Below are 13,965 nucleotides of genomic sequence, written 5' to 3'. Positions count from 1 at the left end.
GCTCTACCACTTGAGCCACAGCGCCACTTCCAGCTTTTTTCTTTTTTGCTTATGTGGTGCTGAGGAATCGAACTCAGGGCCTCAGGCATGCAAGGCAAGCGCTCTACCACTGAGCCACCTTCCCAGCCCGTAACTTTTTTTTTTAATGGTAAATTTTTTCCCTCTTTTGCAGTTGTGCCTTCTTCAGCCTCTCCACAAAGGACTGGGGATCAGAGAAGTACAACTTCAGCACCTTCTGCTTCTGTAGGCTTGGCACCAGTTGTCAGTGGAGAATCCAGTAGCCTTACAGCTGTTCCTTACCCTGCAGCTTCTCTAGTTTCTCAGAATGAGAGTGAAAATGAAGGCCATCTAAATCCAACTGAAAAACTCCAGTAAAACATTTTTTACTATCACTGTTGACATAGATTAGAATTAAATAATGGGGATAAATTTTTTCTTTTTTATCTATTGAAAATTTGTTCTTAAATGATATTATGGTATGTTTTGTATCTGTGGGTGCATGTGTGTTTTATATGTGCATTTTAAAAGTTTCAAAGGGAAATGGGTCATTTTAATCCAGGTAGTTTGTGAACAGATACTTTTTTACTTTTCAATAAAAGATCAAAAATAGCTAGAACTGTAAGTAAAATATTTTATATTCAAATGATAAGAGCCCAGGTTCTAGAATAATACATAGTCCTAAAAATTTTCTTGCATAAGGTTCTTGTGAGTATGGACAAATAACTTAGCCTTACTAATTGTTTTCCCTACTGCAAAATAGGAATAATGTTTCTGTCTATAAAATTTTTTAATATATTTTTGATGTAATTGACCCATAATAATTTTGCATATTTATGGAGTTACAGTGAAACATTTCAATTCATAAAGGCTTTTAAGGATTAAAAAAGTGATATAGTTCCTGACACTTTGTAGAAGACTCAACAAACTTGTTACTTTTTTTTTAAAGTATTACATATTTTATAGGTCTTTTTATATAAAGACAAATTTGGAAAGTTATATATGTTCAATAATGTCAGCATATCTGACTTGCCTGAATAGTTAATGTTTTTTGTATTTAACAGTTATGGATAAACTTAGATTTTTGTTTGTTTTGGTTGGTTGTAGGGCTTGAATTCAGGGTCTGGCACTGTCACAAGATTAGTGCTCTACAAGTTTGAGCCACAGTTCCACTACCAGTTTTCTGGTGGCTAATTGGAGATGAGTCTCCTGGACTTTTCTGGGTAGGCTGGCTTTGGGGTGCAATTCTCAGATCTTAATCTCCTGAATAGCTAGGATTACAGGCATGAGCTACCAGTACCTGGCAAACAGATGTATTTTGACATTGCGTTTTCTGCTGTTAACATTTATGGATAGATCTACGGGGCATTTAGTTCTGGTTGCTATTGTGTGTAGATAGTACATGCTTTCTTTGTTTTTTCTGAAATGGCTGTTAATACTAGATTTTTTTTATCAGGAAGTTAAATGAAGTTCGTAAGAGATTAAATGAACTAAGAGAATTAGTTCACTATTATGAACAAACATCAGATATGATGATAGATACTGTAAATGAAAACACAAAAGATGAAGAAACTGAAGAGTCAGAATATGATTCTGAGCATGAAAATTCTGAACCTGTTACGAATATTAGGTAAGGATATTGTTTGTTTTTTTTCTCAACGTATTCATCTGAACCTAATACTTCTCAGTGTGGGGGAAATGCCTCAATGATGTGTTTACTATTTGCTTTTAAGTTTTTCCCTTGCAAGCTCACAACAAAGTAGGGCAGTGTAATCATTCTTAACATCTTCAGAGAAATAGGAAAGTACTGCCTATAGTAATTTAATAAGGTTACTGTCAGATTAAATGTAAGTAAAGTGTAAGTAGTATCACATTTAGCACTTTTCTATACCTATTTTCAGATGTAATTTTGGTTTTTCAGATGTCTTTTCCCCATAAGTTTCCAAGTAACACATATACAAAAGTTAATGAAAAGCAAGCATAGACTTCTTAAAATTTGTTAAAATGGATAGCCAAGAGCCAAGCTCTACATTCATGGCCATAAAGGAAATGCAAATCAAAACAACCAACCCAAACAAACAGAAATCGAAGTTTATCCATAGCTGTTAAATATATAAAGTATTAAATATTCAGGCAAACCAAATGCCTCTAATCCTAGCTAGTCAAGAGGCTGTGATCTGAGGCTGAGATCAAAGCCAACCTCAGCAGTAAAGTGTGAGACTCTTATCTCCAATTAACCACCAGGAAACCAGATATGGAGCTTTGGCTCAAAGTAATAGCATGCTAGTCTTGAGCAAAATAGCTTAGAGACAGCATGCCCAGACCCTAAATTCTAGCTCCACAACTGACAAAAAGATAGCTAATGTTACTCTTAGTTTAAGCTGTTTTATTAAAGCTCTTAAACCCTTAATTATTTTTTTTAACCTTAAATAACTGCAGGTTTTCTTCTTTTTTTCCCCAGAAATCCACAAGTATCTGCCACCTGGAATGAAGTAAATAGTAATAGTAATACACAGTGTGTTTCTAATAATAGAGATGGGAGATCAGTTAATTCAAATTGTGAAATTAATAACAGATCTGCTGCCAACATCAGGGGTCTAAATATGCCTCCTCCTTTAGGTATGGTGGTCTATATTCAGAGATGATTTTGCCTTGATATTCTTAATTGGATTTTCTTTCATCAGTTCTCTTTTGAATGACGTTTTTAGCAGACTGTCGATACAATAGAGAAGGAGAACAGGGGATGCATGCAGCACAAGGTGAAGATGATGAGGAAGAGGAGGAAGAAGCAGAAGAAGAGGGAGTAAGTGGAGCTTCATTATCAAGTCATAGAAGCAGTCTGGTTGATGAGGCTCCAGAAGATGCAGAATTTGAACAGAAGATTAGTAGACTTATGGCTGCAAAACAGAAACTTAGACAGCTACAAGATCTTGTTGCTATGGTGCAGGTAAATAATACATGATGAATTGTTAGTACAATCTTAAAAAGTAAAATTTATATGTTTGGCTATTTTGTTGTTTATAATTATGATAGTACATTTCTCTTCTCTTTTATACCAGTAACAGGGATTTGCTAGGCAAGTAAGTTCCTACACTTGCTAGGCAAGCACTTTACCACTGAGCTATAATCCTAGTCCTCCATTTATTTTTTATCTGGCAGTTTTGAAGACTGGTATACTATACAAACATCAGCACACATTTTTGTTAATGATGAGTATAGATATTTTACTCATATTGTATTCAGTTTTCACAACTTCTTATGTAAAAGTAGCACTAATGTATAAACACATGAGCATTACTATGTTTCAGTGTAGTCTTATTTACTAAACCAAGTTTTTTTGCTGATGCCCTCAACCTTCTGTCATGCAGTAAAGTAGATAGATACTAAATAGATAAAACAGATATTGTTTATTACCTTTGGTAATAATATTACCAAATAATAATATTACCAAAGGTAATAAACAATAAGTTATAAAGCTATGCCCAACAGCATTTAGATGTTCTCATACTAAGGCCTATATATCTAACCATTTTCTTCTTTGATATAACAGAAGAAAATTTATATGGTTTCTTAATAAAGCCAAAAAATTAAAATTAGAACTTATTAATCATAAATTTTTTGGGGGGGGAGGATGTCATGGGCTTATACTTTGGGCCTGGATGCTGTCTCTGAGTTCTTTTGCTCAAGGCTAGTACTCTACCACTTGAGACACAGATAAGAATCTCCTGGATTTTTCTGCATAGATTGGCTTTGAACCACAATCCTCAGATCTCAGCCTCTTGAGGATTATAGATGTAAGCCACCAGTGCCTAGCCTAAACTCCTTGATGTGCCTTCATAACTTCTTTAGAGGTTTATAAATTGTTGTTTACATTCATTGTGCATGTAAATATTGTACATTTTCACATTGAGGATATACCTATTTTAAATAAGTGGTTCTAACTTACACAATGCACATTTTATTGCTTTTTTTCCTCCTGCTGTACAGTGTCTTGAAGAACCTTTGTCAGCATGTATTGTATGTAATTATAAACATAATTATAAATGTGATTTTACAGCTAGTTAAAATATTTGCAATATTGCACATATATACACAGTACATATGTACGTGAACTTTTAGTTATACCATCTTACTGATATATCCTTTTATGGTTTCCAACTTTTTCTTTTTATAAACTGCTCCAGTGAACCTTCTTACACAGGCCTTTTTGTGTTTTTGTAGAATATATATGAAAAATTAAGAGTATTTCTGTTCGTATACATTTTTATTTAAAGGACACTTCAATGACTCTTCAGAGTGACTATTGTCTAAACATTTATGTATAAGCGAGTTTATTTCCTCTAACCTTTGATGGCATGTTTTTATATTTGTATACTATATCTTTTGTTGTTGTTGGTCCTGGGGCTTGAACTCTGGGCTTGGGTGTTGTCCCTGCACTCCTCAGCTCAAGGCGAGCACTCTACTGCTTGAGCCACAGCGCCACTTCTGGTTTTCTAGTGGTTTGTTGGAGATAAGAATCTCACGGACTTTCCTGCCCAGTCTGACTTTGAACTGCTATCCTCAGATCTCAGCTTCCTGAGTAGCTAGTATTACAGGCGTGAGCCACCAGCGCCTGGCTACTATACTATATCTTTATTGACCATTAGTAGGATTAACCTTTGGCTTTTCCAGATTTTCGCTATTAGAGGAAGAGCTGTTCTCTAGGCACTGGTGGTTCATTCCCACAATCCTAGGAGGAGGCTGAGGTTTCAAGGATTATGGTGTGTCGCTAGCCTGGGCAGCAAAGTCTGTGAGAGACTTAACCAGAAAAAAACTGGGTTGGAATTGTGACTCAAGTAGTAGAATACCTACTGTGAAAAAGCAAGCCTTACCAGAACTCAAGGCCTTGTGTTCTCCCTCTCCCTCCCCCACCCTCCTCAAATGCTGTTGAGGAAAGAGGATACTTAAATATGTTTATGAACATGATTGGATATGTAAGGCAATAGGAACAACACATAGAAATGTGAGTCAAATATGTGTATTTATTTTGCCTACATACAATGTGTATCTGGAAGGTTACTAAATTTAACATTCATTGCTTATGCGGAATGGAATCACTTAGGGTTAGGAATGGAATCTTCTCTGAATGTCCTGGAAATTCTGATTACACTATTACTATTTGTTTTTGTTATTCTCTCTCTCTCTCTGTGTGTGTGTGTGTGTGTGTTTTGTTAGTTTTTTTGTGTCAATCTTGGGGCTTGAACTCTGCCTGAGTGCTGTCCCTGAACTTCTTTTGTTCAAGGCTAGAACCCTACCACTTGAGCCACAGGTTCATTTCCAGCTTTTTTGGTAATTTATTGGAGATAAGAATCTCATGGACTTTTCTGCCTGGAACTACTTCGAACTGTGGTTCTCAAATCTCACCCTCCTAGGATTAAAGTAATGAACTACCAGGACCCAACCAATATTACCATTGGGGGGGAAAAGTTTCTAAAGCAAATGATAGTATTTGTGCTCTGTTGAATGTTCTTTTATTTATTATAAATGACTTTTCCTTCAAGTTTTTTTTTTCAGATGTACAACTTTAAATTGGATACTACAACAGAAATGAGGAATTAATTTTTGGTGGATTACAGTTAAATTAACTTAATTTCATAAATATGTACATGTGTAGGGCTTGAACTCTGGGTCTGGGTGCTGTCCCTGAGCTCTTCAGCTCAAGGCTAGCGCTCTTCCACTTGAGCCACAGAGCCACTTCCGACTTTTTCTGTTTATGTGGTGCTGAGGAATTAAACCCAGGACCTCATGCATGTGAGGCAAATACTCTACCACTGAGCCACCTTCCCAGTTCAATATCAGGCCTATGTAAATCAAACTTGTTTTAGGGAATGTTCTGAGATCAAAAATGATAAATCAGAGATGAGAAAATTCCAAATATTAAACTTTATATGTCTTGTAAGACTCTCCTTTTTTAGTTCCTTAGTCTGTGATGAAGTATATTTTAAAATGATAATACTTTAGTCAGTCACTGTCATCTTTTAATACAATAGCTTATTAATATTTCAGTTGTAGAGGCATTCTTATATTACCACCTGAAATTTTAGACAGCTTTTATTCCTTTTTTTTGGGGGGGGGCAGTCCGTTGTGGGGCCTGAACTCTGGCCTGGGCACTGTTCCTGAGCTCTTCAGCTCAAGGCTAGCACTCTACCACTTGAGCCATAACACCACTTATGTTTTTTTCTGGTTATGTGGTGCTGAGGAATCAAACCCCCAGGACTTCATGCATGCAAGGCAAGCACTCTACCACTGAGCTACCTTCCCAGCCCTAGTCCTCTTTTTAATTTTAGCTTTTATTTAGTTTTTCCACTTTTTGTTTGTGACAATGCTTTGTGAAGCTGCTTCTCATTTCTCTAGTTACAACACATTTTTTCCTAGCCTCCCTATTCATAACAGTAATGAGTTAAGTTAGTTTTTAAGATGTTCTGTAGAAGGCTATTTTTTGATAGCTTACCTATCAAGAAAAAGTAGCCAAATTTTTGTTATTGCTAGTTATCTTAATCTGTTCTCTATCATGAGATGCTTGGGTCTGGGTAATTTTATAATAAAATAGATTTATTTATCTCATTCTTGTGAAGGTTAATAGTCCACATCTGGTGATGACAGAATCCTGAAGTAGTTTAAGACATCACATAATCTCTCTTTTTTCTTATAAAGTCACTAGAATCCAATTGTGGGGACTGCACTAGTGATCTTATCTGAGCATAATCACTTTCTAAAGGCTACATCTAATCAACATTAGAAGGATTATGTTTCTGTCCTTTTCAGTACCTAACAGTGGGGATTCAATTTCACCAGTGCACCATAGCACTGAAAAATTGATGAGTCACATTTAAAATTTACCCAGTTTGGTTTTTAGTAATTCGCTTTTGGCTGCTGATAGAGAATACTTTTTTTTTTTTTGGTAAAAATTAGGTGGTTTCTATATGAACTATGTAACTTTATATCTTAGCATATTTAGTAGATGTAAATTAGATGGTGTCTGGTTATCAAGATGGTTTTCCTTTTTTTGGGGGGTGGGGTTGGTCTGTCATGGGGCCTGTACTCTGGGCCTGGGCACGTCCCTGAGCTCTTCAGCTCAAGGCTTTTACTCTACCACTTGAGCCACAGCGCTACTTCCAGTTTTCTGGTGGTTTATTGGAGATAAGGGTCTCACAGACTTTCCTGCCCAAGCTGGCTTTGAACTGTAATCGTCAGATCTCAGCCTCCGGAGTAGCTAGGATTATTGTCATGAGCCACTGGCATGTGGCTCATGCTGGTTTTCGTTATGTTGTTTTAGGATGATGATACAGCTCATGGAGTTATCTCTGCCAATACATCAAATTTGGGTGATTTGTACCCTGCAGAAGACACCAAACAAAATTCAAATAATGCAAGAGGAAATGCTAGTAAAACACAGAAAGATACTGGAGTAAATGAAAAGGCAAGGTATGATAAGCTTTGGTCTTTCAAAAGGTAATGGCTGTTATAGCAAAACTACTTGGTTATTGTATTATTTTAATACTACTAACCATATTTTATTGGAGTCCATAAATACAATGTCAATATAATTACAGAGAGAAATTTTACGAGGCTAAACTACAGCAACAACAGAGAGAGCTAAAACAATTGCAGGAAGAAAGAAAGAAACTGATTGAGATTCAAGAGAAAATTCAAGCTTTGCAAAAGGCATGTCCTGATCTACAGGTGATTTTAAAATTTCACTTTGAATAAGATGTTTAAAATCTAATAGCAGCTGAAAGTAGTCTTGACTGGCAAATTTATATCTAGTTTTGTGACATTAAATGGAGTAAGCATATATATTTATACTCTGATAAAACATGACACATGGGAATAAACTGATTATTTCCATTCTTAGGGACTAGAATAGTCTGTGGGAATCTTAGCTCCACTTAACCAGCAAAAAAATGAAAAAGGAAAAAAAAATCAAGCCAGACACTAATCGTTCATATCTGTAAATCTAGCTACTCAGGAGGCTGAGATCTGAGGATCATGGTTCAAAGCCAGCCTAGGCAGGAAAGTCCATGAGACTTATCTCTAGCCACCAGAAAACTGGAATTGGAGTTATGACTTAAAGTGATAGAGTGGTAGCCCTTGAACACAGAAGCTCAGTGACAGTGCCTAGGCCCTGAGTTCAAGCCCCACAACTGACAAAATTAAAACCAACAGAAGTAGAGCTGTGGGTTAAATAGTAGACTGCTATCTTGGAAAACAAAAGCTCAGGGATAGCACCCAGGCCTGAGTTCAGACCCCAAGACTAGCACAAAAATATTCACGAATAATTATTATATTAAAATATGTGTATGCGCGCACATACCCAGCTGGCTTTGAACTAGAACCCTCACATCTCAGTCTCCTGAGAATTACAGGTGTGAGCCACTTGTGCTCCACTATTAAAATATTCTGCTTTAAACTTTGCAACCATGGACGAGCATTTCCTTTTTGTTGGTCTAGAATTATATCAGAAAGCCTTTATATCATCACAAGTTATATATGAAATTAATTATTGTCTTAATATTAAATGTACATACTTCTGCTTATTAAACAAAACATTATAATATGGGTCTTGGAGATTGAACAGAGAATAAACGATATCCATGTCAAATAATCAAGTATCAGGGGTATTTGAAAATTGAATAAAATTTTTTTGAGGTTTTCCAAAAATTATTGGTTAGGTTATTCTTTATTTTTGTTGGTCATGGGGCTTTGGACTCATGGCCTGCGCGCTGTCCCTCAGCTCTTCAGCTCAAGGTGAGCACTCTACCACTTGAGCCGCAGCACCACTTCTGGTTTTCTGAGTGGTTAATTGGAGATGAGTCTCATGGCCTTTCCTAAGTGGCTGGCATTGAACTGAGATCCTCAGATCTCAGCCTCCTGAGTAGCTAGGATTACAGGCGTGAGCCACCGGTGCCTAGCAAGTTACATTTTATTTTTGAAGAAAGAGAAGCATGTCAAAAAATATGTTTCTAATAGAACTGTGTATCTTCTAAACTCTTAAATTTTTTATTCCCAACCTAAAAAATGGCCAGAGGAGTATGTGGGAAGAGTTGAGATAAAAATTTACAAAATTTTTTCCACTAGCATTATTCTCTAGTGTTTCTGTTTCTATTCATTATCTTTAGTTTTTGTTTTCATATGTTATCTTTGAGTGATGATGACAAATGAAGTCTGGTAGTAACAGATTAAATGTAGCTATAGAGTTCTGGAGAAATAAAGTTTTATTCAATTAATGTAATTGCTTTAATACTTCATAATAGTTTTTGTCAATTCTTTTTTAGCTGTCAGCTGCTAGTATGGGTAATTGTCCCACAAAAAAATACCTGCCAGCTGTTACTTCAACCCCAACTGTTAATGAAAATGAGGCTGGTACAAGCAAATCTGTTTATGAGCCTGAAGATTCTTCAGTAGTAGATAATGAGGTATGGGCGAATGTGTTGTTTCTGAGTTGGTCTTTTTTTTTTTTTTTTTGCCAGTCCTGGGGTTTGACTCAGGGCCTGGGCACTGTCCCTAAGCTTCTTTTGCACAAGGCTAGCACTCTACCACTTGAGCCATAGTGCCACATCTGTCTTTCTCTATTTATGTAGTACTGAGGAGTAGAATCCAGGGCTTAATGCATGCTAGGCAAGCACTCTGCCACTAAGCCACATTCCCAGCCCTCTAAGTTGGTCTTAAATCCCATGTTAAAAAGGAAAACTGAGCTGGATACTGGTGGCTCATACCTGAAATCCTAGATATTCAAAAGACTGAGATCTCAGGATCACAGTTCAAAACTAAACAGGCAGGAAAGTCTATGAGACTCTTATCTCCAACTAATCACTTAGAAGAAAAGGGGAAAAAAAAAGGTAGCCAGTGGAGTTGTGACCCAACTATTAAACACTTAGCCTTGAGCAAAAAAGCTCAAGGACGGTGTCTAGGCCCTGAGTTCAAGCCACAGGACCAGAACCAAAAAGGGAACTGAAAATTGAAGCTTTTTTCTTTTCTGGTACTGTTGATGGTGTCTTGGCTTCAGGCATAGAAGACAAATATGCTATGCAAAATATGTTTTTAAATAACAAGGTGTTTGGTCTCTCAGTTGGATTAGTAAATTAATTTTTTCCAAAAAATAATAAACACAAACACTGGTACTGTTATATTTGGTCTTTATTAGGCAATCGTAGTGAAAAACAAAACTAATTTCAGTTAGAGCTGTTTGTCAGTACTTTATTTACATATAATTTATACAAAATAGTTTTTTTCTAAAATACAGGGTTTTATTTTACTGAAGTATGTTCAGATGCTACTTGTTTTCATTAAGAATTATTGCCTTGGGGGGCTGGGAAGGTGACTCAGTGGTAGAATGCTTGCCTTGCATGCATGAGGCCCTGGGTTTGATTCTTTAGCACCATATAAGCAGAAAAAGCCGGAAGTGGCACTTGAGGGTAGAGCATTAGCCCTGATCTGAAGAGCTCAGGGACGGTTCCCAGAGTTCAGCCCCACAACAGACAAATATATATATATAGTCTTGGGGCTTAGAAGGTGGCTCAGTTGTAGAGTGCTTGCCTTGCATTTATGAGGCCCTCGGTTCAATTCCTCAGCACCACACAAACAGAAAAAACCTTAAGTGGTGCTGTGGCTCAGTTGGTAGAGTGCTAGCCTTGAGCTGAAGAACTGAGGGACAGTGCAGGCCCAGAGTTCAAGCCCCACCACCGACAAAAAAGAAAAAAAAATATTGTCTTTTTTAGTCACTGAAATATACTGGCTTTCATGGATATCTTAGCATGCAAATAGAAAGCTTTAAGGTAAAATAAGTATATAAATATTTCCTCCAACTTTTAAAACAATAGCTTTGGTCAGATATGCGAAGACATGAAATGTTAAGGGAAGAGCTGAGACAGAGAAGAAAACAGCTGGAAGCTCTGATGGCTGAACATCAGAGGAGACAAGGCCTAGCTGAAACAACATCTCCAGTGGCTGTGTCCTTGAGAAGTGATGGGTCTGAGAACTTGTGCACACCTCAGCAAAGTAGAACAGAAAAGTAAGAGGTTTTTAAATCTTTCCTTGAAAGCCTGACTAAATATGTAGGCAAGCAGCCTCATTTTCTAATCTCATAAACCATATGTTTTATTGAAGTATTAATGACTTTATGATTCAGTTAAACTGAATCCCACTATATTCTGTTTTAACGTCTTACAGCATGTTTCTGTTCGTAGCACTATATTTATACATCTATGGTGATAGGTGTTCTGTATTTTTTTTGTATATTTTTTATTGTAAAAATACTATACAGAGGGGTTACAGTTACATGAGCAAGGTAATGAGGACATTTCCTATTGAGCTTTATAAATTTATTCTCTTAGTCAAATTTAAAATTATAGAATGAAAAAGGCTAGATGTTTTGCAATTCTTTTCTATCAGAGCAGAAATAAGCATTTTTTAACAAATTGTACATCTACTATTTGTAAAGGTCCTAAAGGTATTAAAGCAAGACTTAAGTTTTAAGTTTTCATATTTAGGATATGCCCAAAAGATTTGATCTATATAGTCAGTTACTTTACTATATCATAATATTTAGATTTAAAGTTTCAAAATCACAGTTTATTGGGATCTCACCTTTCATATTGTCTGGTATTTCTCCATTTACAATAACTTTTTCTGTTCTTAGAGCTTGGGCTCCTAATATACATTTTATTGGTCAAACTATACAATATTTTCTTCTATCTGGCTACTACTTACTTATTCCTTTGTGGAATATAGTAATGGGAGTTTGAACTCAAGACTTCATGATTGTTAAGTGGGCTCTACCCTCTGAACTTTGCCACCAGCCTGAACCTCTTTTCTTTCGTGAAGTTTTTCAGGTGATTTTGATGAGCACCTGGTTTCAAAACCAGCAATCTAGATTGCATGTTTTAGTGTGGCAACCAGGATATTGGTGGCTATTCAATCTAAAATTAATTTTCTCAGTCATGTCTACAACATTTAAAGTGTCAAATAGCCACTACCAAGCATCTATTGAATAGGGTAGCACAAATAAAGATCAGTGCCAATATTGCAGAAAGTTTTGTTGGATGGCACTGAAGTAGAGAAGTTACTCAAGGGAAAGGTGAAGGACATTTAATTTAGGATAAAAGCCCCAAATGGTATGGTTATGTTAATTTATTTTGATAATTGTTTTGTGACAAGACAGCTAAACATTTTGTATACTAGGTAATGGAGAGTGACACTTAATAGTTAATATATTTAAGTGAAATTTTATATAGCAAACTGTTTAATACAATATCTGTCAGGTAATAGATTTTAAGTAGCTCATTTCCATATGATTTCTGTGTTACATGTTTTAATCACTAGAACAATGGCAACCTGGGGAGGCTCTACACAGTGCGCATTAGATGAAGAGGGAGATGAAGATGGTTACCTTTCTGAAAGAATTGCTCGGACAGATGAAGAGGAGGAAGAAGAACAAGATGCTAGTTCCAATGATAATTTTCCTGTGTTTCCTAATGGTGTGAATCATAGTTCTTATAATGTAAAGGAAACTAAAAATAGGTTAGTTTCCGAGTTTGGATTGTTTGCCTTAATTTAAATATATCTGAACCAGCTAAGTGTCCTAAAATTCAGCTCATTTTCAAAGTGCCAGGGTAACTGCATTTCTTGTCTTGGCTGAATATTCCTATAGTTCCTTAGATTTGCTAGAAAAACTCAAAACTGAGAAACTTCAAAGGCAGTATCTACCTTTAGGAGCAGTAAGGTACGAGAGATACATCGGGCATTTTAGAATGGGAAAGTATACAAGAGCTTCCAACCTGAAAGGTCTCTGAGCTTTTTATGTGGCTATGATTTATTGAATCATTGGCCATTGGTAATTTGAATCTCTGGTCTATTTTGCCCTCCCTGGAGGTCAAGAGTGTTGAGTATGAAAGTTATAAACCTCTAATGACCTGGTTGGTTTTTCTGATGACCACTCCCCTTGTCCTGAAGGCCTTCTGAGGATCACCTCAGTATAAACTCTGATATGGTTAGAAGAGGCTTGTTACAAATAAGAAGATATAATTTATCACTTAGGAGATTCAAAGGTTTTAGGATCTCTGTTCAAAGAAATGGAGACAAAGACATTGATGTATTTTTAGTGATATTAGAATAATAATATTCAATTCCTGCTAAACTGAATCAAGATTCATATTTTAGCTTTCATCTTTGAGGGTGAACAGCAAAAATGAAAAAGTCATAGATAATGAAAAATACCTTTCAACAAAAATACTGTAATTGTATTGCCATTGTATTGCAATTACATGTATAAGTCCTGATTTCTCAGGAGGCTGAGGTGGGAATCACTTGAAGCCAGGAGAATATTAGACAACACTGTAAGATCCTATCCTGAAAAAAAAAAGTTAGAAAAGATTAATTGCAATATTAAGAGTAAACATAATTTCCTGAATAAAAGTGTTTATATCTGGGTGCCAGCAGCTCATTCCTGTAATTTTAGCTACTCAGGGCTGAGATCTCAGGATTGAGGTTCAAAATCAGCCTGGGCAGGAAAGTCTGTGAGACTCACCTCCAATAAACTAACAAAAAAATAACCAGAAGTAGAGATGTGGTTCAAGTGGTAGAACACTAGCCTTGTGCAAAAAAAGCTCAGAAACAGTTCCCAGGCCTGAGTTCAAGCCCCATATATGGTACCAAAAAAACCCCAATAACAACACATCAATAAGTAGTGTAATACCACTTGATAATGAACTGTTACCTGGCTAAATTTTTTTTTTTTGGTCGGTCGTGGGGCTTGAACTCTGGGCCTGGTGCGCTGTCCCTCAGTTCTTCAGCGCAAGGCGAGCGCTCTACCACTTGAGCTACAGCGCCACTTATGGTTTTCTGGTGGTTTATTGGAGATAGGAGTCTCACGGTCTTTCCTGCCCGGGCTGGCTTTGAACCGCGATCCTCAGATCTCAGCCTCCTGAGTAG

General features: G+C 36.5%; 1 protein-coding gene across 6 annotated transcripts in view; it reads left to right on the top strand.

Moving 5' to 3' along the window:
* The window catches only part of Pcm1 (pericentriolar material 1), a 91,101-nt gene that overhangs the window by 30,039 nt on the left and 47,097 nt on the right, over window positions 1-13,965 (top strand). For 4 of the 6 annotated variants that reach the window (XM_013025482.1, XM_013025488.1, XM_013025471.1 and 1 more), the window contains 9 exons: window positions 173-371; window positions 1,454-1,627; window positions 2,459-2,616; window positions 2,706-2,944; window positions 7,313-7,461; window positions 7,590-7,719; window positions 9,312-9,452; window positions 10,857-11,047; window positions 12,358-12,555. In XM_013025482.1, the coding sequence (XP_012880936.1) occupies window positions 173-371; window positions 1,454-1,627; window positions 2,459-2,616; window positions 2,706-2,944; window positions 7,313-7,461; window positions 7,590-7,719; window positions 9,312-9,452; window positions 10,857-11,047; window positions 12,358-12,555 (1,579 nt within the window). The remainder of the gene's footprint in view (window positions 1-172; window positions 372-1,453; window positions 1,628-2,458; window positions 2,617-2,705; window positions 2,945-7,312; window positions 7,462-7,589; window positions 7,720-9,311; window positions 9,453-10,856; window positions 11,048-12,357; window positions 12,556-13,965) is intronic. The other 2 variants (XM_013025478.1, XM_013025503.1) reach the window with 1 other exon arrangement.

The sequence above is a fragment of the Dipodomys ordii genome, unplaced genomic scaffold (assembly GCF_000151885.1).
Source record: "Dipodomys ordii isolate 6190 unplaced genomic scaffold, Dord_2.0 Scaffold4, whole genome shotgun sequence".
NCBI lineage: Eukaryota > Metazoa > Chordata > Mammalia > Rodentia > Heteromyidae > Dipodomys > Dipodomys ordii.
The sequence above is the reverse complement of the archived record's forward strand: the minus strand, read 5'-3'. Positions and strand labels throughout refer to the sequence as shown.